Genomic DNA, 24,417 nt, shown 5'->3' on the forward strand with positions numbered 1-24,417 from the left:
CTAAGTATTAGCAATCTAACTATATTCATTTGTTCTATTTCCTACTGTTAGCCTACTAATAATAAGGTGGTAATAGCACTAGTTTCAACTCTCCTGAATCTGTTGCTGAACAATGAGTTTATTTTAATATCCTCTTATCTTCAGACTCAAAAGATAAGGTGGCTTGGCAGCTTTTTACATGTAAGTTTCTAAAAAACAAGAAAATACTTCTTTACCTGAAATGGTTTCTGGTAGATTTCCTCCATTGCAAGTCTGCCGTACTCTGTAAATAACTATTAAAGCAAGTTATTTAAATTAATGCCCCCAAAGAGACTGAAAGAATTGTAAAGCCATTCTACGTCAGAACAGATAGACAACAAAGCCTTTAAAATCATCCGAAAGTCAAGCATTTAATTTTCTAACAGAATGGATATACCTTAAAATTTCTTCTAGTTAAGAAGTTCTGTATCAGTTTAAAACCATATTAATATTGAATTTTCTTACACTGTAATAGGCTTCTAGATGCAAAGTCACAATTAAGTAAGAATTTTATTTTCCATTCTTTGCACACATTCTTTGAGAAATACATACTTGCAAGTGTTGAAGATCATCTTCTTGAATGTTCTGAGACAGATTATATACCTGTTAAAACAAAATTGTGTTTTTATTCATTTTTTTAATACCCACCTGTGTATAACTTTACTTGCAGATATGAAGATTATTTTATATGTCAGCACAAATTAATCACTTAGTCATTAGCTTAACCAATGGCACAAGAAAAAGGATTTTCTCTTTGTTCCTAATGGGATAAAACATTAACAGGAAAGCAGTGGTAGTAAATTATGTAAAAACTATGAACATGTAACATTGTGGTCTAGAAAGTGGGAGACATTTTTACACTTGATCTTAGCCAAAAGGCCCAGAAGCGATAAAGCGGGAGACATTTTTTTCTCCTTCTCAAAGTTTCTTTAATATTATGACATGACCATTTTGAGTGAAAATTGTTTCCACAATTATTTTTCTAAGTTAACGAATGTGAGGGGCATAATTCTACAAAGATATATTCCTCTCTGGTATAATTAATTGTGTGTGTGTGTTTGGATGGATGAATGGATGGATCAACAGATACAGTTTCTAGTTATTTGAGAGGTGCCTTGTCTACCATCAAGTCTACATGGCTCATCTATCTTAGTAATTTAAATTGAAAATTTTAGGACAGCTGAAAAAATAACAGTAGGTGGCACTCTTGCCCTTTCTATAGAATGTTTTAGGAGGCTTGCCAGGGCAGAGGGCAGAGCCCAGAGCTGAAGGTCTACATGCTGTCAAGGAAGGGAAACCAGAGAAAAGACTGAATTGCAGAAAAGGTCCAATCCTTCTGAATCAGGTTAAAAAGTGAAACAGGCAGCTGCAAGAGAAAAGTGGGTGTCCACAGATGTCACTTCTGCTGAGAAATAACTTATGTTTAAGAAAACAGGGTTATTCCAGGGGTGCCTGGGTGGCTCAGTGGGTTAAGCCGCTGCCTTCGGCTCAGGTCATGATCTCAGGGTCATGGGATCGAGTCCCGCATCGGGCTCTCTGCTCAGCAGGGAGCCTGCTTCCTCCTCTCTCTCTCTGCCTGCCTCTCTGCCTACTTGTGATTTCTCTCTGTCAAATAAATAAATAAAATCTTTAAAAAAAAAAAAAAAGAAAAGAAAAGAAAACAGGGTTATTCCAAAGATAGAACAATTTGTTCTAACGGCAAGTAAGTGATAATCTAGCTGAACCACTTGGAGATCAAGAATATAAACAGCCAAAATAGGACAGCAAACCTAAAATGACATTCTCAGCTGACTATTTCCAAACATGGTACTTAAAAAGTAATTAATGACTGAGGTGATTATACTAGAGCTAAACTTAAAATCTGAAAGCATGACTACCTATTCTTACCCACAGGGGCCTTAGCTTTTAGAAAACAGGTCAAGATACTTTCATTTTCAGGGCCAGGTTGCAAATGGCAAAAAGAGAAGATTTACTTAATAGATGTACAACAATTATTTGTTGAAAGAATAAATGACAAGTGATCTATCAACCAGATAGTAATGTATGTAAGGAAGAGAAATGTAGACCCAAAGATGAGGGGGAAAAAATGAAAATTATTTTCACTTTCGTTATTTATGGTTTACAAGGTATTTTCTTATCCATACCTCATTTAGATCTTATTTCTGCCTCCACACAACCATCGCATGCAAGATGGGTAAAAATCCTCATTTTACAGATTATTAAGTGGCAGAGTGGCTTTAAGTAGTTGTCCAAAACCAGGCCTCCTATACTATTGTAAAGTTGAATAAATAAACAAGAGAACACCAAGGTACAAATTTCAGGACAGAGAATTCCCTCAGTATAATTTAAGGCAAGCCACAGAGGCAGCTAATCTGAAACGCACAACGACTGGCTTCTGCTTGCCTCAGGAAAGCAAATGCGCCACCCTGCAAGATCAGAGGAAAATGGCAGAACAAAAAGGAGAAAAGATACTGTAGGGGTCCCCAAAGCATCACTTAACTGGTAGCACCAGAGCTCCCCAACTCTATAAGAAAACAGAAGTCAAGCTGAAAAGTACTCTTTTTTTTATCTCATAGTAATATCCAAAATTTGCTTTCCATTCTGACAGCTAGATACTTCAAATTGAGGAAGGAAGGAAATGGAACTTATATAGACTGGACATATACTCCAGATATGACCAGAAAGTCATACAAAAATTCCAAGACACTGTGACAGTTTCACCTATGATCTACCATCAATAGGAAACATCATCTCAGGAGGAGCACATACTTCTATTATTCATGTATATACTTCTGGGCTCATCATCACCAGTTAGAGCTAACCATCATACTCAATAAATTCTTTAGCCGGAGAAGCATCAACCACAGATGATCTCAGGAAAAAGAAAGTAAAGAGATACAAAATGACATGTGGTAACTTAATTCAGTCTGTCAGCCTAAATTATACAGAGAAGAGATGGACTAGCTTCAAAAAGACTAGAACTTGATATAATACCAAATACAATTAAAAGTACAGACTTAAGGGAAAACAGAAGGGATTTTACTAAATTAAACAGTTCCTGTAAGTCCTTAGTGTATTACAGAAACAGCACATACACTTCCTAAGTTAAATATGAATTAATTCTTCCACCCTTACCACCATTAGTTCAAATAATCAAGTATTAGTTGTCATACATACCAAGTAGAAAACTAAGTTAGTAAACTTGAGGGTTTTTTTCTTTATTGGTTTAGCCAAAACATAGAAGATACAGATATACTCTACACCTTAATGTATCTGGGAACCATATGTCTGAATTCAATTAAAGACAGCATGCAGTATCTTTTCCTTTAAAAATAAAAAAAAATTTAAAAAGCATAGGAGTGCTTGGATGGCTCAGTAGGGTTAAGTCTCCAACTCTTGGTATCGGCTCGGATCATGGATTTCGGGGTTGTGAGATCGAGCCCCATGTCAGGCTCTACGCTCAGTGCAGTCTGCTTGAGATTCTGTCTCTACCTCTACCCTACCCCCCTTTCATGTGCTCTTTCTCAAATAAATGAACAAATCTTAAAATAAATAAATATATATATATATAGCGCACCAGGAACTGGCTATTACTTCCGAACCAGTCAAAAAGTATGAAATTTCACACTGTGAACCAGAAAAGTATGGAATATAAATGACCAATAAGAAACATAAATAACTCTAATTTTAATCCTTTCTTTAATCAAAAAATCTTTTCTTTCAATGTGGATTTTTTCAAATTTTTAAATTCTAGTTAGTTAACATATAGTGTAATACTGATTTCAAGAGCAGAAATTTAGTGATTCATCACTTATATGTAACACCCAGTGCTCAAAAAAACAAGTGCACTCCTTAATCTCCATCACCCATTTAGCCCATCCCCCACCCTCCCCTCTAGCAACCCTCAGTTCTCTATAGTTGAGTCTTCTACAGTTCAGTCTGCTTCCCTCTCTTCCCGCCCCCCCTTGACCTATGTTCATCTGTTTTGTTTTCAAAAAACATTTTAAGAAAGAGCAAAGGTATTAGGATTATCTGAACTGATCATACCACAGCATTTCATGTCTCACCTGGACAGAGCTAGTCATGGTGCTCAGAGCGAACACCGTTGCACAGTCTTTGATAGTTGACTGGCTATCAAAGGCACCCTGGGTATCCATTAGCAGCACAGCCACCTAGGAATTTAAAAGTTTAAAACACTAAGTAAAATACTCACCAATAGTGACTATTAAAACCAAATTTGAAATGATAAATCTCAAAATCAGTTAGTAAGAAAAGTAAGCTAAATATCTCACACATTTTGACATAATAATCCATATATGTTATGTTAAAGTTATCAGACATTAATAGTTTGTGTTGTTTTGATCTTTAATACCATGAAAAAGCTCAAAAAAATAATATTAAAGAAAAAAAAAGTAAGAAATATGAACAGTATTTTACTTTTGTTCCATTAGGTCTGTCGATCACAAATACTTCATTCCAAACTTGTATGCCTGTCGTTTCTCTCTCACAACCACCTCGCCATGTAAAGCCAGTCAATGGTTCATTGTTTCCACCAATCCAACTTTGGGAATCCTGTCAAAGTCAAGCATAAATGTAAAATAAAACACAAAAAATTAAGAACTAAGGAGAAGTATAAGAAATCACCCATTCTTTATTTTACAGATGAGGCATGTAAGTACATCAAGATAAAATACACCATAACATTACACATGTAGTTACAAAAGCGATCACAAGTCCCATCTGAGGTTTTTTGTCCTAAAGTTGTAGTCTCCTACAAACTGAACCTTCTCAAATCTCGTATTTTTCACTCTTTACTTTTCTAGGTTAAGTGAAGTCATACCCACTTTTCCCCATTTTGAAGATTTGCTATGTTTAAAAATCATAAAAAGTAGCTACCAGCTATTGTGACATCTCCTCATACATATAAGCAAAACTTAAGTTCCAGAAAGAATGGCTGTCAGAAAAGCACTGCTCTCTTAGAATAGCTTATACTAAAATGTTTTCACACTGCCTTAATTTTCTCTTTAAAATATATCAAGTTTAAAAATAACCACAACACTTGCTTGGAACCTGATTCAAACAATCCAACTGTTTTTTTTTTGTTGTTGTTGTTTTGTTTTGTTTTAAAAAAGGAAAGAAAGAAAGAAAGATAAGCCTTTTTCAAAACCAAAAGGAAAATCTGATCCCAGACATGGTGTTTTACTAGGAAGTACTTGATTGCTTGGTGTGGTAACAGTATTGTAAGTAATACTAACAATAGCAAAGTTCAAGAAAATATACCTGGCATTTGCTTTAAAATATTCCAGCAAAAAATGAAAGGGCAGGGAAGTATACAGATGAAGTAGGACCAACAAAATGTTGACACATACACTGGGGTTCATTATACTATCCTATCTTTGGGTTAAGTTTAAAATTTCCCGCAAAAAAATGTTCTAATAACTAAAACCACAGGGTCAAACAACTATAATTAAACACTGTGAAATAATATAAAAGTTCATATACTCTAAGATAATTATCTGGAAAATTAATTCCGGAACATAATAAATGAGTAAGTTCACCAAGTATCAAGATCCCTATACTTTCGCCCACATATCCTTTACTCAAAGAACCCCACAGGAAAAATTCCTATTTCAGAAGTACTTCTAATAAGCTTAGATACATAGTCCAAAACAGGTAACGAAGCTCACATTACCAGTAAAGATGTTTAGGGTAGGCTCAATGAGGGATGAAGCAATTTGTGAAAAGCAGATTTAAGGTGGAAAAAAAAAGTGGACACCTAAATGTGAAGATCAATCTTAAACTTCAAACTATCTCTAATGATTATTATTCCACAAAACTCCCATCCCCAGTAGGTTACCAATCTTATCAATTATAAAATTCTCTTGGACTCTTCCTCACTTTTCAGTATCTTAAGGCCCCCTCGGCTCTCTATTGATGACAAAGCTGCCACATGACACACTCCATTCACATTATGTACTTAGGACTTATGCTTCTGTAGGGACCCTTCACAGGATTAGAGGAATAATGGTACCCCCTAAATAAGCACAATGGTGGTCCTGCCCCTGGACTATATTTTAGATGCTCTAAATAGGTCTTCCTGCACCTCCATGCTATGCTCTCCAACCCATTCCCCCAAAGTCACTTAATTTTCTCAACAAGAAATGGAATCATGCTACTGTCCTAAAAAGTCATCTTCGGGGGTGCAGAGATGGCTCAGTCAGTTAAGCACCTGACTCTTGGTTTCAACTCAGGTCCTGATCTCATATGGTGAAATCAGCCCTGAATCAGGCTCTGCACTCAGCAGGTAGTCTGCCTGAAGATTCTCCCCCTCTGCCCCTCCACCCCACTCTCTCTCAAATAAAATCTTAAAAAAAAAAATCATCTGCAGTTCCCCCATTTACCTATAGAACCGCTGAGAGATCTGTTGCATACCATCCACCTTCAATTTACTTTTCCAACCTCTGCTCCTATATACCCTATAATCCACTAACACACAAAACAAATTTCTACCATACCAAAATGACCACTATTCCAAATATGTATGTTGTTTAGCGTATCTATACCTTTGTTCCACCTGTTCTCTGCCTGGCCTAAGCCAGCATTCAAGAAACTCCAACTCTTCTGAACTCCTAAAAAATACTGCTGACACTACAGGTGGTTATCTTTACAACATGGCATTGCGCTACATTTCTTGTGTTAAGTCTTAAGAGCACACAATATAAATTCCAACTGTTTACCGAACAGCTCCTACCAAAGTATCTTACACCATTTTTGGCTCTCACATGTAGCTTCTCATTCCCTACTCAACAAATTGATTACTTTTAAAAGGTCCAACCTATATGCGTAATTTAAAAGAATCCACCCTTTAGATAAATCGGTTTTTATTCTGTATTTCACTTATCTGTCTTATTTCTCTATCTCCTCTATGAGAATGTAAGTTCCGTAAGGAAGTAAGTTTCGCCTGTTTTCTCCACCCTCAAAACACAGAACAGTATACCCAGGACACAGAATAATGCCTGGATATAGCAGGCATTCAAAATATATGTTCAACAAATGAACACGTAAAAAAATTTTAATTACTAAGCTTAACAGTGTGTTTCCTTTGGAGCATGGGTAAGAGATATGGAAGAAATATGTCCCTTTTATTATTCCTAAAAACAATTACACAGACAGCAAATATCAATTTTTAAAAGTAGATTGCCCTAAATCACAGGCTAACATGTTTGTTAATTTTACCCTCTCAAAAACTTTAAAAAGAATTGAGGTCTCAAAAGAAAAAAATTCTATTGTCTATATATCATCTTTTCTTAGTTGACCCTGTAATAGAATGTTTAAAAACCACCGATTAGTCAATAAAATGATGAAGGAGTGCCTTGGTGGCTCAGTCAGTTGGGCCTCTGACTCCTGGTTTCAGCTCAGGTCATGATCTCATGGGTCATGAGATCTAGCCCCAAGTCAGGCTCCTAAAGGGAACCTGCTTAAGATCCTCTCCCTCTGCCCCTCCCCCCAACTAATGTGCATTCTCTTGCTAAAATAAATAAATATTTTTAAAGAAGAAAAAAAAAAAGAACGACAGGTTTAAAACTTGAAGTTAAGAAGTCTATCTGTATCATAAAGAATATTGGTAACTTCCATAAAATACATTTATACATTCACTCTGCAAGTACTCATTGAATGTCTACCACATTCCAGCTACTGTTCCAGGTTCGAGGACTACAGCACTGCACAAGAACATACATTCCCGCCCTGCAGGAGCATTCCAGTGAATTCTAGAAGCAGCCTCACTGAAAATAGATACTGTTTGTCATAAGGTACTAAAAATAAATCTAAGAACTGAAAAACAGTAAACTGTTACCATTTACTACTGTGGAGACAAAAACAAAAAAAAAAAGCCTTAAAATTCAAAATTCCAAAAATAATCTTAGCCCTCCAGTAAAATAAAAGTTCTTTAAAAAATGAATCTTAATGGTAATAGGTAATCTGAAAACACCTGAATTTTAAATATAGTCCAATACTGTAGTGAATAAACTGGTACTTACCAATGTAATATAATTGTCAACAATAAAGAACCCCTACCTACTCTAAATAATAAGAAACAAATTCTTATTTTACCATAGGAAAGATAACATTCCCTAGCAACAAAGTAAAACAACAGCTAGGTAAACTTTAAAAAACACAAGAGCTGGTAGTCCAGCCAGGTCTGCATGTGTCAGAACACATACAACTCCTGTTTGCAGACCCACATGCTTCAATGGATGGACTGGAAGAATAAAGGCCATAATAACTTATAGCTGTGAGGAAAAATGACAAAAGGGATGAAATTAAAAATTTAAGTAACACTACAATAAAAGAAAGAAATCCTTCTTAGTTAGACATTCTCCACAAATGCACCATGGATGAAAATCTTAATCTTGTAAATCTACCTAATTTAGGAGGTAGGTTATAAACGATCAACACCCAAGTTGTGGATACAATATACACATTCTGACCACCAAGCATCATTTACTATTTTCGTATCAATATGTAAGAATACCCTGCAAGCCCTAGAACAAATTAAGAAACATTAGTCTTAGAACAGTTTAAAATTGTCTAACATCTTACCTAAGTCCATGTCTAAGTCCTCCTCTCTTCTGAGGCTAGACAAATAGGTAACATTATGACTGACCCAAATCACAAGCTCAGACAAAGGACAACTCTATCTACTTAGGTACACACTCAACAAGAATTGAAATAGAAAATCTACGGTTAAAAAGATATCCTTAACTTTGAAGACATTTTAAAATGTCCAATTACCAACAGACTTCTAGCTAACCTCCCATAGAAAATGACAGGCTAAGTCTAAAATTCATATGGAATTGCAAGGGACTTAGAATAGATCACCTTCCTTTATTATTTTTTAGAACAGACAACCTAAAAAAAACAAAATAAGAGGACTCTCACTTCTTCATTTGAAAACTTACTAAAGACCAACAGTAATCGACAGTCAGGTCCTGGCATTAAGAACAGATATATAGACCAATGAAATAAAACTGAGAATCCAGAAATAAACTCACATGTCTATCATCAACTAATTTTCAACAAAAAGTGCCAAGACATTCAATGGAAGAAAGAATAGCCTTTCTAATAAATGGTGCTTAGACAACTGGATAGGCACATACAAAAGAACTGAAGCTAGATCCTTATCTATTTCTATTATTATTATAATATACTCATATAATTAGTGAAAGGTTATATTAATATTCATATAATCACAGCATTAGTTATAACCCAATGCCATATGGGTTATTAGTTACAACCCATATGTCCATTAACTGATAAAATGGATAAATAAAATCTATGTCTATACAATTAAGTATTATCAGTCTTAAAAAGTAATGAAGCACCATAATGCTACAACATAAATGAACCTTTGAAACATTACGCTGGGGGCACATGGGTGGCTCAGTTAGTTAAGCATTTGCCTTGGGCTCTGTCTTGATCTCAGGGTTCTGGGATCAAGTTGAGAGTCAGGCTCCCTGCTCAGTGGAGAGTCTGCTTCTCCCTCTCCTTCTGCCCCTCAATCCCCACTCATCCTCTCTCTTAAATAAATCTTTAAAAAAAAAAAAATTATGCTAAGTGAAAGAAATCAGTCACCAAAGACCATGTATGGTATGATTCCATTTATGTGTATGTCCAGAACAGGCAAATGTATAGAGACAGAAAACAAATTGATAGTTCCTTAGGGCCAGAGATTTGGGGTTGAGGAAGAAGTTATAGTTAAAGGGTATAGGACTTCATTTTTCTCATTCTGAGGTGATAAAAATGTTCAAAAATTGATTGGGATGATAGTTGTACAACTCTAACATACTAAAGACTATGAACCTGTGCAGTTTAAATGCATGTATTATATGGTATGTGAATTATATCTCAATAAAGCTGTTAAAAGAAAAACCAAAAATCAAATACACTTAGTATACAAAAGCTTAACAAAGACTCCCTGTCAAACAAAATCCATCAAAATACTACAGAAGTCTAGGAAGAAAAGGAATGTCCACTGGAGGAGCTGCTGTATCTCTCCATGTACTAGTGCAATATGTCAAAAATCCTATGGCTAGAACATTTTTTAAAATATTTTTAATTAATCTCTATACCCAATATGGGACTCAAACTTTCAACCTCAAGATCAAAGAGTCTCATGTTCTACTAAGCCAGCCAGATAACCCTAATCTTGCTTTTTTTTTTTGACGATTTCTTTCCTTAAGAGAGCCAGCAAGTGTACAAGAGCGCAGGAGGGGAAGAGAAAGGGAGAAAGGGAGAGAGAAAATCCTCAAGCAGGTGCTCCACTGAGCACAGAGAAGAACACCGGGCTCAATCCCAGGACCCTGAGACCATGACCTCCAGCCAAAATCAAGAGCGGCCGTTTAACCAACTGAACCATTCGGGTGCCCCTAAACTTGCTTTCTGATTAAAGGATTATGGTGAGCATTACTGAAGTGTCTATACAAAATGCACCCTATTGGTTACTTAAAAATATATGTAAGAAAGTAATGTTTCACAGTGATAACAAAACATTGCCTAAGTTCAACACAAAATTGTTTGGGAAAATGAGGGAAAGAAGCAGGGAGTTAATGACTTCTAAAAAGTATTCTTAAAAAGTATTCTTCAGGGGCACCTGGGTGGCTCAGTGAGTTAACCCTCTGCCTTTGGCTCGGGACATGATCTCAGGGTCCTGGGACCAAGACCCTCATCAGTGTCTCTGCTCAGCCGGGAGCCTGCTTTCCCCTCTATCTCTGCCTGATGCTCTGCCTATTTGTGATCTCTGTCAAATAAATAATCTTTAAAAAAAAAAAAAAAAGTATTCTTCAGGGGCTCAGTGGGTTAAAGCCTCTGCCTTCAGCTCAGGTCATGATCTCAGGGTCCTGGGATCGAGCCCCACATCGGGTTCTCTGCTTGGCGGGGAACCTGCTTCCTCCTCTCTCTCTGCCTGCTTCTCTGCCTACTTGTGACCTCTCCCTCTGTGTCAAATAAATAAAATCTTTTAAAAAAAGTATTCTTCAAAAAGTTAATATTAATATAAAAGGAACTTAAATTACACAAGACTGTTTAACTCCCTAAATATCTTAAAACTGTGTTTGAGTAATCAGTATTTACATTAACAGTCTATTATTTCAGATATCCTTCAATAAATGACCTAAATGAAATCAAGCACTTTAGAAACAGTAAATTTTAACTTAAAAGGAACACAGACTTCAAAATGGAAAAAGATCTGTTGGAACAAATAATTTATGTTCTCCCAAGTCCAAATATATGACGATATAGGTACCCTAATTTTGATGATAATACACACAACAGGCAGTACATACATTCAGCGCTTAAAGTTAGAGAGGTGTTTTCGAGGACTACAAATGACAGCACATTTTTTAGGGAACAGATTCAGGAATGCAACCAAGAAAGTCTCTCCCAAAACACTGCTATAAGTACTTTGAACAATATATTGTAGACTCCTCCATCGCCTCTGCTTCCGATTCCTCTAGCTCTGGCAACATTTGGTGAAGTTTTTCTAACTGCAATTACTCATACTAATTTTAAACCTGCACATGAGAGAACGGAAGATTAGTTTCAACCCAGAAATCAAAATCTAGGAGGATAAAAAAGTCAGTGTGCAAATGAAAAAAAATAGTTCACAGATCACATAACCTCTATACCCAACCCCTCAGCTCATATTCAGGGATAAAAATAAGCCCACCAATGCTTATTTTCCTTTTTGAAATTCTGATCAAATTTTGCTGGCTTCTTGCATATACTGCTTCACTTGCATTAAGTGAAATATACAAAAGCTTCTTCAGTTAAAGTAATAATTAAATGGATGGGCTAAATTTCTACATTAAATGTGGCAACAGTTTTATAAGCATGAACCTATAAAGAGTAAGATGATGGCTTAAAACTTAGAAAATGCATACCTATCAGAACAGCTAAAATTAAGAAGACTGACAATACTGTTCCTCAGATGTATTAAGAATGTAAACCTCTTACATTGCTCATGGAAGTACAAATTGGTAAAGCCAATTTGGAAAAATTTTGGCAGTCCCTACTACAGTTAAATGGGCATTATGGACCTAGCATTTCTACTCCTGGGAATATATCCAACAGAAGTAAGTATTTATGTTGCCAAGACTTGTACAAGAAAGTTCATGGTAGCTTTATTCACAACAGACAAAAATTATAAATAATCCGTATGTCTATCAAAAGGAGTGAATTGTGATATCTTCATCCAGTGCAACACCACTCAGCAATAACAAACAACAATTACTGATGCATTAATAAATGGAAAAATCTCTTGGATTCAATGTTGAATGAACGAAACCAGACACAAGAGTGCATACTTTATGATTACATTTATGTTAAGTTCAAGAGTCGATAAAACTAATCTACGGTGATTTAAGTCAAGATGGTGGTCGGACTCTCAATGTTAAAGATAGGAATACCTGGCAAAAGGAGACAGCATTCTAGAATGCTGGTCGTGTTCTCTTTCTTGATCCAAATGGCAGTGGTTACATAAGTACAGGTACATAAAAACTCACTGGCTATACTAAGGTTTATGCACTCTGTTGTATGTAAGTTACACCACACACAAAAATAATAATAATAATAATAAAAATAACCCTAGGAAGAAATTTTTAAAAATATTGTTCTTCCTCTAAATGCATTTTATTTTGAAGATTTTATTTGACAGAGAGACAGTGAGAGAGGGAATACAAGCCAGGGGGAGTGGGAGAAAGAGGAGCAGGCTTCCTGCAGAGCAGGGAGCCTGACACAGGGCTCAATCCCAGGACCCTGGGATCATGACCTGAGCCAAATGCAGTCACTTAACGACTGACCCACCCAGGTGCCCCTCTAAATACATTTCCTTCTTAGAAAAAAACATGAAACAAACCACATTTTTCTTCATGCATTCAAACATCTCCCACGAACCTCACATCTCAGACATTGTTAGCTTTAGGAAAAAAAGATGAAATCAAGTTCAACATCTGATATGGCCAAGTTAGAGATATCTGTGCTTTTGGCAAATTATATGCAGCAGCACATATGATCCTTAAAGATAGTTCTTATTAATGATCTCTGGAAGCCATTCAGGGAACAACTCTTTAAATAGTAAAAAATAAAAACTACATACAGTTTCCCTTAAAATGTTTTTAGTAATTATGCTATAAATGGAGTCAAAACTCTACTCATTAAGCATAGATACCAGTGGGGAGCAAAACAAGTCAGCAGGCATGCACTCTGTCAGTCTGTCTCAAGTACTGAAGTAAACATTGAAAAGTGACCATTTATAAAAGAACAGTTCAGTGTAGGTATGGAAAGGGACCCAACATCATTTTATATAGTGGTTTTAAAAATAAAGACTTTGGAATCAAACTGCCTGGTTTGGATCTTACCCTTGCCAGGTATGTCCTTTGTGCCTCGTTTCTACAACCATCAAGCTGAAATACTAAAAGACCGCATAGAGTTAATGTGAATACTGAGTGAGATAGTACCTATTAAATACTCAGTAATCAGAATACCTAGAAATCCGTAATGATTCAAAAACTGTTATCTTAAAAGATAATCTATACTTCCTCTTGGAAGAATACATCATCTATGAGCTGCTCTTACCAAAAAGTCAAACCTGAGTCTGATCAAGTCCTCAGCATTAACACGCATAGGACAAAGGAACATGTAAAGTATACCAATGGAATAAAAATCAGTAAATCCAGACTAGGGAAGACCAACAACCAGGTTCTTCAACAAATTAATTGCCAAGAATAAAGAGATGGAGGGAAGCCTTAAAAAGAGTTTAAAAATGCTTTAAAGGCCACCAATCACAATGTGGACCTCATTCGGTTCAATTTTGACTCAAAACAAACTGTTAAAAATTTAAAAATTAAAACATCTGAGTCAACTGGAAAGCAGATCCCTTGTATTACCTAACAAGGAATTTGCTTTTATGTATGGCATTACTGTAATGTCCAAAAGGCCCCTTATCTTTTAAAAGAGATATATACTGAAATACTGACAAATGAAATTATGTATCTGGACATACTTCAAAACAACACATAAGGTATGGAATGAGTTGGGGTTTAATAAAATGAGATTGAGTTGATAACTAAATACATGAGCACTCATTATACTATTATCTACTTTTACATGTGTTAAAAATTCTTCATAATGTTTCTTAAAAAACAGAGAATGATATAAAACTGCAAGCAACCCTATACACAATTAAGATTCTATCCAGAAGAGTTCAGTAACAGCTCTCACCATTGCTTAATGTTTAATATGTCCCAAGTATTAAGTTTTACAGACATAAAGATTAAAGATTTTCATCTTTAATTATTAAGTTTTACAGACAGAACTTAATTCTAAATTGTGACCTTCCTAAACTGATTCCTGAAACTGAAACTACTTTTACATGATAAATTTTGATCAGAAATAACAAAACACAAAACTCTTATGGGATGATTTCATTCATGTAAAGTTCAAAAACAGGCAAAACCAGTCTGTGGTATGACAGTTTAGTGCAGCAGTTACCTTTTGGGGTAGTTATGAGCTGGGGGGTAAATATTAAATGGAAGCGATATAACAAGTGGAGGGTAAGGTTCTATATCCTCGTCTGGGTAGTGGTAATATGGATATATATATATAAAAATATATATATATGTAAAATTTCAGCAAGTTTACACTTACGATCTGGGTACTTCCCTGTATATAAATTATACTTCAGGAAAAAAAAGAAAAAATGTATTTACCTGAACTATTCCCCCAACAACCAAGTCAGCATTAGAAAGGGAAAGGTATAAAATACTTGAGTGTATATATAATTAGCAAGGAAAAGTCATCCTCTCTCCCACCATTACCACCTATTTTGTCTCTCATTACAGATTTTCATCTTCTCTTGTGTAACTCCCTACTTCTATAAACGAAATCATGGTTTTTTAAATACTGACATACTAGGGGGGCCTGGGTGGCTCAGTGGGTTAAGCCTCTGCCTTCGGGTCGGGTCATGATCTCAGGAGGCCTGGGTTCGAGACCCAAGTCAGGCTCTCTGCTCAGCGGGGAGCCTGCCGCCTGCCTCTCTGTCTACTTGTGATCTCTCTCTATCAAATAAATAAAAATTTTTAAATAAATAAATACTGACATACTAAACCTGATCGTTCTCACATAAATTTTTTGTAATTATTTCATCTGTAGCTTTTTGAGAATGACTTTTACAAGTGATAAATATTCTACTTACAAATTATTAGGTTCACCAACAATAACTGAATTTCTGTGGTATTCCTCATATATGGCATTCATAGCAAATGTCGTTAAGTGACATCCTTCTAAGTTCAAAATGTTTTCCCACATTATGAATTCAAGAATTAGCAATTTTAGTGACCCTCTCATATCTTATATTTCATGGTAAAAGTTTAACTATAGTAACTGATCAATTCCAATACACAAGGGGATTTTATTCTAGAAAAATGTTTAGTTCACCTCTTAAGTTTACAAAAGATGGCTAACTTCTTTCCTCCTATACTTCTGAAAATCTACTTTCAATATACAAGTGGCAGCTCAAAAAAACAAACACACACACACTAAGAAGCTATTTACTTCACAAGAATGAGACCTACAAATCAGAATTTCCCCTATAATTTAGAAATGTTTGATAAACACCTCAGAATATTCTTAGTTTGAAGTTTTCATTTTTGTCCAACAGAAACGAGCTCACATTTAAACTTGTATTATTACTTTATTAATTACTCAAAATGAGAACAGTCATCTATTTCTAAATCATGAAGTAAAATATTTATATTTAGCTCCTTTAGTGAACTGCACCCTTACATAAATTGACTCAGGTCAATAAAGAGGACATACAAAGTCAGTGTAAGCCACTACTCATCTCCTACCTTCTTCAGCTGGCATTCCACCTCTGCAGGCAGATATGGTTCATGAAATAAATTCAAAACTAATCACTGTGACTTCTCCTTCTTTACTTTCATTCTCCAAGGAAAAGCATGACCCACCACTGAATCAGTGTAAGTAGAGGCATGCTATCCCCCAAATCAGACAATGTTTAATGTCATTTTTAATTAACAGAATAATATTATTTATACCAGAAATTCTATATGGAAACCTTATCAATGAAAATTAATAACAACATTTCAGCTTAGAGGCCACTAACTAGGTATATAACCTCACTCAGACCCTCATAACCTTCCTGTGGCTCCAGTGTCCCGCTCAGGAAAAGGGAAAGCATTATTTCAGAGACTGCAAAAACATGACACTGTGTAGGCTGCTACTCCCCCTCTGAACAACCACTACTAATAGATCAGAGATGGATTCAGAAATGGCACATGAGGTGAAATTTATCTGTCACTGCTAGGCAAGTGATCTACGCTTTCTTCCCCTTTGAACATTTGTCTGTGACCCACTAGGAATTAAATACATTTGCATTAAACAGATCAGACATACATATATATATACAATATACACAAGCTAATTTAAGGAGTTAGAACCTCAATTATCATCTTTAAATGGACACTCCATCTTTAAATAGACATTCTTTTTTTTAGAGTATGTCACTATTTATTCATTTTTTTATTTCAGATGTAAAACTATGAGAAATAATCAAGTCTAAATGGATGAAATACTGAATCTTTCTCAATTTGCTAAACATGCACAACAGTGTTATTTAATTTGAACTACATTCTTGATACTGAGGCATACCTGACCATGACTGAGACAAATCCTATGACAACAATTTACTGAAAAGCTTCCTGGAAAATCAACTAGGAATGTTTACCATGTTACTTACCTTAGGGCAGATGCACACCCGGTTACAGACTGATACAGAACTTGTAAAGGTGAGCACCCTGACATGTGTTTAGACAATTACATAATTCTGTCAAAGTGTTATTTCTAGCATCTTCATGTAATTTCTGAATGTCAAACGCCCCCTGTAGAAAGTTCTTCCGCCTAAGTACTCCATTCCAAATTTCCAATTCCTCCTTCTTTGTCCCTATCAAATTCTCACCCCCTCAACCCAACTCTCAACTGTTAGAAGAACACTCTGATTCAAGTGATATTATTTTGTGCTTTTTTTTCAAGGGAGAAAGCCAAAATCAGGGAGGGAGAGGGAAATAACAATTGCTTAGTACCATTAAAAAGTGAAAAAACTGTGGAGAAAGGGAGAGTCATTGGTCAAAACAGAAAATAAATGCTTACTATGGGCCAATTAATGTGTTAGGTGAGGTAGATGTAGTAATTAAGGTAAGACTCTCTCCTGGAAGAGATTAAACTGGCCAGGAAAAATAAGTAACTAAAGCAGTATCAATGAAACAAATAACTTGTGCCATGAAAGTTGGATATAACATAGTCTTAAAAATCAGAGAAGGCCTCAGGGCAACCTGCTGACTCAGTCCTAGAACATGTAACTCTTGATCTGAGGGTTGTGAGTTCAAGCCCCATGTTGGGCACAGAGTCTACTTTAAAAAAAAAAAAAAAATTGGGGGCACCTGGGTGGCTCGGTGGGTTGAGCCGCTGCCTTCGGCTCGGGTCATGATCTCAGGGTCCTGGGATCGACTCCTGCATAGGGCTCTCTGCTCAGCAGGGAGCCTGCTTCCCTCTCTCTCTCTCTGCCTGCCTCTCTGCCTACTTGTGATCTCTCTCTGTCAAATGAATAGATGAAATCTTAAAAAAAAAAAAAAAAAAAATTTTAAGGGAAGGCCTGCTATGCAAAGCTTAGCCAAGAATACACCAACATTTGAGAAATGACATGAAACACTTGAGGAACTGCAAAAACTATAGTATACCTGATACAGCTCAGACATTATGAAAAGCTCTGGAAGCCACGCTAAGGAACTGGACTTGATTTCAAAATGTAATAGTGACTGAAGCTGACTTACTGGAAGAGCACAGGTGTACTTTTACAAAAGTTTCTATCAGCCTACTTCACACATTGTTAGAAAGGTGATCAAGAAGGTGAAGGTGTGAAGAAATCACAAAAAGGGAGAAATGAGCAGTACATCAGAGACTTTGGGGTATACTTAAGACACTGCAGGTCAGAGCGACAATGTCTCTACAGTAGATGCTCAGTCATATGCATCATCGTGTACTATAGCAAAAAGCAATTATGGAGATGAGGAAGAATCAAACCTCAAACTTAGATTACTGTCTTAATGAGAAGTCTTATCAAGAACCAGATTTTTGTAAAATTAAAGACACAGCTCTCACTGTTTTTTGTCTATGGTTTTTAAACAAGGTTGGTTGTTTTTAACTGGGTTCAATTTAAAAGACACTATTCACCTTGTTATACATATATCTAAGCATGAAGTCCAGTAGAAATGATTTCCCTTTACGAAAAGCTCCTGCCACGGATACCACTACTATGTTAAGATCTCGTATGTGCTCCTGTAGCAATATCTGCTCCAAAGCTTCTTCATCGAGCTCAAAGTTATGGTCATCTTCATGAGCAAGAACAATCTGCACTGGACATGGTTTCTTCATAACCTCATCAGAGTTAACTAGGTCATCATCTTCATAATTCTCACCTAGAATTAAAACAAGAGAAAGAGGTTACTTGAATTCCTGCATTACAAACTTCTCCTAAAGCATCAAAACTAAACAAAATTTCAAATAACTTCCCCTTTATTCCAGATCATCTAAAAATAGTTATAAAAAGTGATGGCCAGGGCGCCTGGGTGGCTCAGTGGGTTAGGCCGCTGCCTTCGGCTCAGGTCATGATCTCAGGGTCCTGGGATCGAGTCCCACATCGGGCTCTCTGCTCAGCAGGGAGCCCGCTTCCCTCTCTCTCTCTCTCTCTCTCTGCCTGCCTCTCCATCTACTTGTGATTTCTCTCTGTCAAATAAATAAATAAAAATCTTAAAAAAAAAAAAAAGTGATGGCCAAGTCATATTGGATTTCTCATTCCCTCTATAACAGGATCAAGAATATTGCTAAAAGGGGCACCTGGCTGGCTCAGGGGGTTAAGCCTCTGTCTTCAGCTCAGGTCATGGATCTCAGGGCCATGGGATCAAGCCCCGCATGGGGCTCTCTGCTCAGCAGGGAGCCTGCTTCCCCCCCCCCACTTGTGATCTCTCTGCCAAATAAATAAATAAAATCTTAAAAAAAAAAAAAGAATATTGCTAAGATTTCCCACTATATATACAGATAAGCAGCAATACTGAATACAACCTCTACTATTAAGTCTTAACAGCTAAACATGAACAGTAGCTATTTCTGGAGCACACACTATTCCATAAACAACTTCTGCTACTATATGCACACAGAAACTGATCTGTGTAAAAGGAGGTTGGGGGGATCGATTTTACCTGATAACTCAGAACCCAATTTTCCCTGTGGGCACCACCTGGAAATTACTCTAAATTACAAAGCTTAAAACAGGAAATGTAAATATTGTTTGCTGTGAAACTTAAATGGCTAAGCTAAGGTCCTAAGAAGTTTCTAAAACTCATACATCCAGTAAAGCTAACAAGTAATATAATAGCACACTTCCCTTATTAAAGCAAAGCCCAGGATTAATATTTTAATGGAAAACACAAGAAGAAGAGTCAGTGAGGTATAGAGTTATATCCTACAGTTTCATCGGCTTCTGGGCTCTTTTTCACCAAAGACCACAGCTACCACTTCAAAAATCACGTAACTCCCCGAAACAGCTATATAAACTCTTCCTTTGTTTACCTAGGACACTAAAAGAAGGTAACCTTTGCAGAAGAACTTTACTCAATAGGGTGGCTCAGTTGGTTGAGCAGCTGCCTTCGGCTCAGGTCATGATCCCAGGATCCCACATTGGGCTCCTTGCTCGGCAGGGAGCCTGTTTCTCCCTCTGCCTCTGCCTGCCTCTTTGTCTGCCTGTGCTCGCTCTCTCTCCCTCTGTCTCTGGCAAATAAATAAATAAAGTCTTTAAAAAAAAAAAAAAGAAAGAAAGAACTATAAAACATGAAACAACAGAGACAAGTTCCACAAGTGTAGGTTTCTGCTCTTTTAAAAAACAAAACAAACAAAAAGACCTAATAGCTGGTTTCAGAGTCTATACCCCTTATCTGGCTTTCTTTCCTATCAATGGCCTGATCCCACACAGTAACAACTTACTCCTGGGGAGCTTATTTATTACCCTTTCCCACATCAACGTTTTTAGAAGACTCTCCCCTTGAACCTGTCTACTAAATGCCCCTTTCCAATCTATGGAGACATACGGTATCTATTGTGTTCAATGCAATGCAAAGAGTCCCTTCTCTTCCAGGAAACAGTCTACTGAGGAGGGGAACATTATTAGCCAACAATCCAAGAACACCTTATCCAACTAACCACTATTCTTAAAGATTATTTTTCTACATTAATTGATTTTTTTTCTCCTTACAGAAAGAAATACCTAGCTTACTTGATTTGCAAAAGCTAAGAGCCTTTACTTCCAGGTCACAAGGCCACTTTCACTGTACAAAGCAAAAGCAGCAACACTATTTCAAAATGTGCTGCAAACAGTGATGATATAAAGAGCAAGGGATTTCAAAGGAGAATCTTTGAAAGTAAAAGCAATCAATTATTTAATTAAAGAATACTATCACTTCCAGTTTCAACAGCACACAAATACAGAGCAGTACGTAACTGGACTCCCTTTTTGCCACCTCCTCTAATCCAGTCTAAATTCCACAAAGTAGCAACTAAATAATACAGGTAAATATGAGTGTGATTAAATTACTCTCCCTAAAATCACTATTACAGAGGATTAACAACCAAAATCCTACACATGTCTTATAAAATCCTATACTGCCAAATCTCTCCTACTCTCACCTCAGTAAGCTACAAAAACAGACACGCTAGCCTTTTTTCAGATCCTTATGCTATTAAAGCTCTTTCTAGACTCGTATTTCACTCACGATATTCCTCTGTCTAGAATATTCTTTTCCACATCACTGCCCTAATCAATTCATGCTTATTCTTTAGCTCTCATTTAAACATCATTTCCTCAGGAATATCTTTCCTGAGGCTCCTAACAAGTTTAGTCCTCCTATCCTCCCCCAATCTTTATCTATTTATATAAGTACTTATATAAGTATTGAATATTTATATAAGTACTTAATTATTGTATGTTTCCCCCTCTAGACTATCAATCCTCTGTTCAAAACCTTCAATTAGCTTCCCACTGTAACCAGAAAATAGAAAACAAAACAAACTCTAAGTTCCTTACCATCACCTCCACAGTCCTGTGTGATCTGGCTCCTACAGTCTAGACTTCTCGCTGTTCCTTGAACAGGCCAAACCTGTTTCCCACCTTAGAATCTTTGTGCTGTTTTCTCCTGTCTAGAACGCTCTGTCCCTAGAAATTCAGGGGGTTTAATTCTCCATCATCAAGGTCTCAGCTCAAGTATTATCCCTTTTTTTTTTTTTAAGATTTTATTTATTTATTTGACAGAGAGAGAGGTCACAAGCAGGCAGAGAAGCAGGTGGGGGGCGGGGAAGCTGGCTACCCACTGAGCAGAGAGCTCAATGTGGGGCTCAATCCTAGGACCCTGAGATCATGCATGACCTGAGCCGAAGGCAGAGGCTTAACCCACTGAGCCTCCTAGGCACCCTCAAGTATTATCTCTTAAATGTGGTCTTCCTTGACTACTCAGTCTAAATTAGACCCCTCCACATCACTTTAACAAAACAGGGTTCCCCCCCAAGTCCTTCTCAGTATCTAAAATAACCCTTTTTCATTCGTTTACATGTGTATCTTGTATCTCTCCCTCCATAATATATATGTACCACAAAAAAAAGTATCCCAAGTACCCTGCTGACCACTCTCTCTCCCAGCACCCCGAACAGTGCTTGGCACCTAGCAGGTGCTTAATAAATACTTCTTGATTGGATGAAATTTACACATTTTACTCAGGAGTTTTACACCTGCCCCTATGTATTTTATGGGCAAATGTGACAATCACATAACTAGTTTGGGAAAATACTTCCGGCAACTCAAAAGTAGTATATTTATTACAAAATTAAAATTAGAAGTATGGGGGCGCCTGGGTGGCTCAGTGGGTTGAGCCGCTGCCTTCGGCTCGGGTCATGATCTCGGGGTCCTGGGATCGAGTCCTGCATTGGGCTCTCTGCTCAGCGGGGAGCCTGCTTCCCTCTCTCTCTCTCTGCCTGCCTCTCCATCTACTTGTGATTTCTGTCAAATAAATAAATAAAATCTTTAAAAAAAAATTAGAAGTATGAAGTTCTGCCAAGTAATACACTAATTTAAAAGAACCTAAAATGAATGAAGTATGCTAAAATGTCATGACCAAATTTGGATTGCAGATTTTGTTAAAAATGAACAAATAGTCCTGCTCCTATATAAAAGCACTAGTCTCTGAAAAATAAAACAGACAAACCACTTGGCAGGAAATTTTTATTAACTTAAAATTTCACCTAGATTAGTTGACTATAGTTACCATGTAGCCAGTTTTGATTCGCATGGATAAAGATAGGTACCTAAGATATACAGGCAGCAGATGTCTACATATCGTCACCATTTCTAGTCTACAGACTTCTGAAGTGAAGTGCCGCAAACACATTTCAAAGGTATAGTGAAGCACAATGACATGGTTCACTAAGTTTACTCCCCCATCATGATTTCTCTACCAAATTTGTACTAACCACAGATAAAGTATACTTCATTCATCACTGATACAAGCAACTGAATAACTGTAATGTACATTTCATTAGACTACTTGTAAACCTTAACATACAGTGATTACCTAAATTGGAAATCTTTTTAAATTTACCATTACTCTGAGATTTTAAACTGAAGTTGAATGTTATACAGAGAATAGTGATTTTAATTCTATTTCCATTTTTTAGTGTCCAAAAATGACTGAAGGTGACTTCAGACCTCCAATAAATTTTCCTGATTCACTGTTCCAAGTTAGTTCTTCCCCCACTCCAACTCCCAAATGGATCTTTCAAGGTCAAAGCTGAAAGATACCCACCTAGAGAAAATCAAATGTTCCTCAAATATTTCCCCATGCCTTAAATGCTAAGCATACTTAACCTATATGTCAGAAGGGCTACAAAAAGACATTTACTTTAGTAAAAAAAAGATCAGTAGTTGTCACTGGTTCAGGGGGAAGGAGACATGACCAGGTGGAGCTTCAGGATTTTTAGGGCAGTCAAACTATTCTCTCTAATGCTATAGACATATGGCATTATACATTTGTCAAAATCCACAGAATATGCAACCCCAACAGTGAAGCCTAATGTAAACTGTGGGCTTTGAGTAATAATGAGGAGCCAGTGAAGATTCATAAACTGTAAAAAAATGTACCACTTTGGTCTGGAGCAGGGAGCCTGTTGATGTGTGGGGATGAGGGAACATGCAACTCTGTGTTTTCCACTCAGTTTTGCTGCGAACCTAAAACTGCTCTAAAAAAGGAAATCTACAAAAAAAGACACTTGTCTTTTTGATCGCTCTTTAAACATTCTTTATCTTAAATCTGCCAAATTCATACATTCAGCATATACTCCAATGGCAAAATTTACACTTCAGGACTGACCTAGATCCATCTGCCAACTTCCAACATAATTATAAGCTAAGGCAATAAAAAGATGCTACAAATCTGCATTACAATAAAATGTTACTAATGTTAGATATTTCAACCCCAAAGTAAACTTGTAGAAAGAGAACCAAGTAAAGGGTAATTCACTTTTCAAATGAAATGAAATGCAATGAAAAGTATATTTTAAGTTATTATTCACATTCCAACTAAAAATGTAAAACAATCTGCATGGAAAGTAGCATGGTTCAGTCTACTCACTATTTACAAAAAATAGCAGTTTGACAAAAGGATTTTTGTGTCTGGTACTTGGCCCTCAATATTTATACTCTATAACCAAATAAAAACAGTATCTAAGTATTCAGAAGTTTATTCTAGCATATTTTTTTAAAAGCCTTAAAGAGATTATACCATAGCAAACCTATTTGTAGGAACTTTATAAGAAAATAAAAGATGCTAACAAAGATGAACAAGTTTATTGAGCAGCATTATTTGTGGCAGTGAAAACTAATGTTGAGGGGGTGCCTGGGTGGCTCAGTGGGTTGAGGCCTCTGCCTTCAGCTCAGGTCATGATCCCAGGGTTCTGGGATCGAACCCCACATCAGGCTCTCTGCTCTACAGGGAGCCTGCTTCCTTCTTTCTCTCTCTCTCTCTCTCTCTTCTCTCTGCCTACTTGTGATCTGTCAAATAAATAAATAAAATCTTTAAAAAAAAAAAAAAAACACAAAAAACTAATGTTGGAACTCCACTGGAAATAGACCAGTTCTTTTAAATCACGTGGACATATGACATGGCTTAAGAACACATCCACACATTTAAGATATTAAGAATATTTAAGACATCAGTATAAAATAAGTGGGAA

At 36.5% G+C, this 24,417-nt stretch overlaps 1 protein-coding gene across 4 annotated transcripts in view; it reads right to left on the reverse strand.

The window, feature by feature from the left end:
* ATL2 (atlastin GTPase 2) overlaps positions 1-24,417 on the reverse strand; it is a 57,620-nt gene that overhangs the window by 13,006 nt on the left and 20,197 nt on the right. For all 4 annotated transcript variants that reach the window (XM_059405475.1, XM_059405477.1, XM_059405478.1 and 1 more), the window contains exons 2-6: positions 18,322-18,566; positions 4,456-4,590; positions 4,086-4,190; positions 571-621; positions 216-272 (exon numbers count right to left, since the gene is read on the reverse strand). In XM_059405475.1, the coding sequence (XP_059261458.1) occupies positions 216-272; positions 571-621; positions 4,086-4,190; positions 4,456-4,590; positions 18,322-18,566 (593 nt within the window). The remainder of the gene's footprint in view (positions 1-215; positions 273-570; positions 622-4,085; positions 4,191-4,455; positions 4,591-18,321; positions 18,567-24,417) is intronic.

This window comes from Mustela nigripes, chromosome 7, assembly GCF_022355385.1.
Source record: "Mustela nigripes isolate SB6536 chromosome 7, MUSNIG.SB6536, whole genome shotgun sequence".
Taxonomy (NCBI): domain Eukaryota; kingdom Metazoa; phylum Chordata; class Mammalia; order Carnivora; family Mustelidae; genus Mustela; species Mustela nigripes.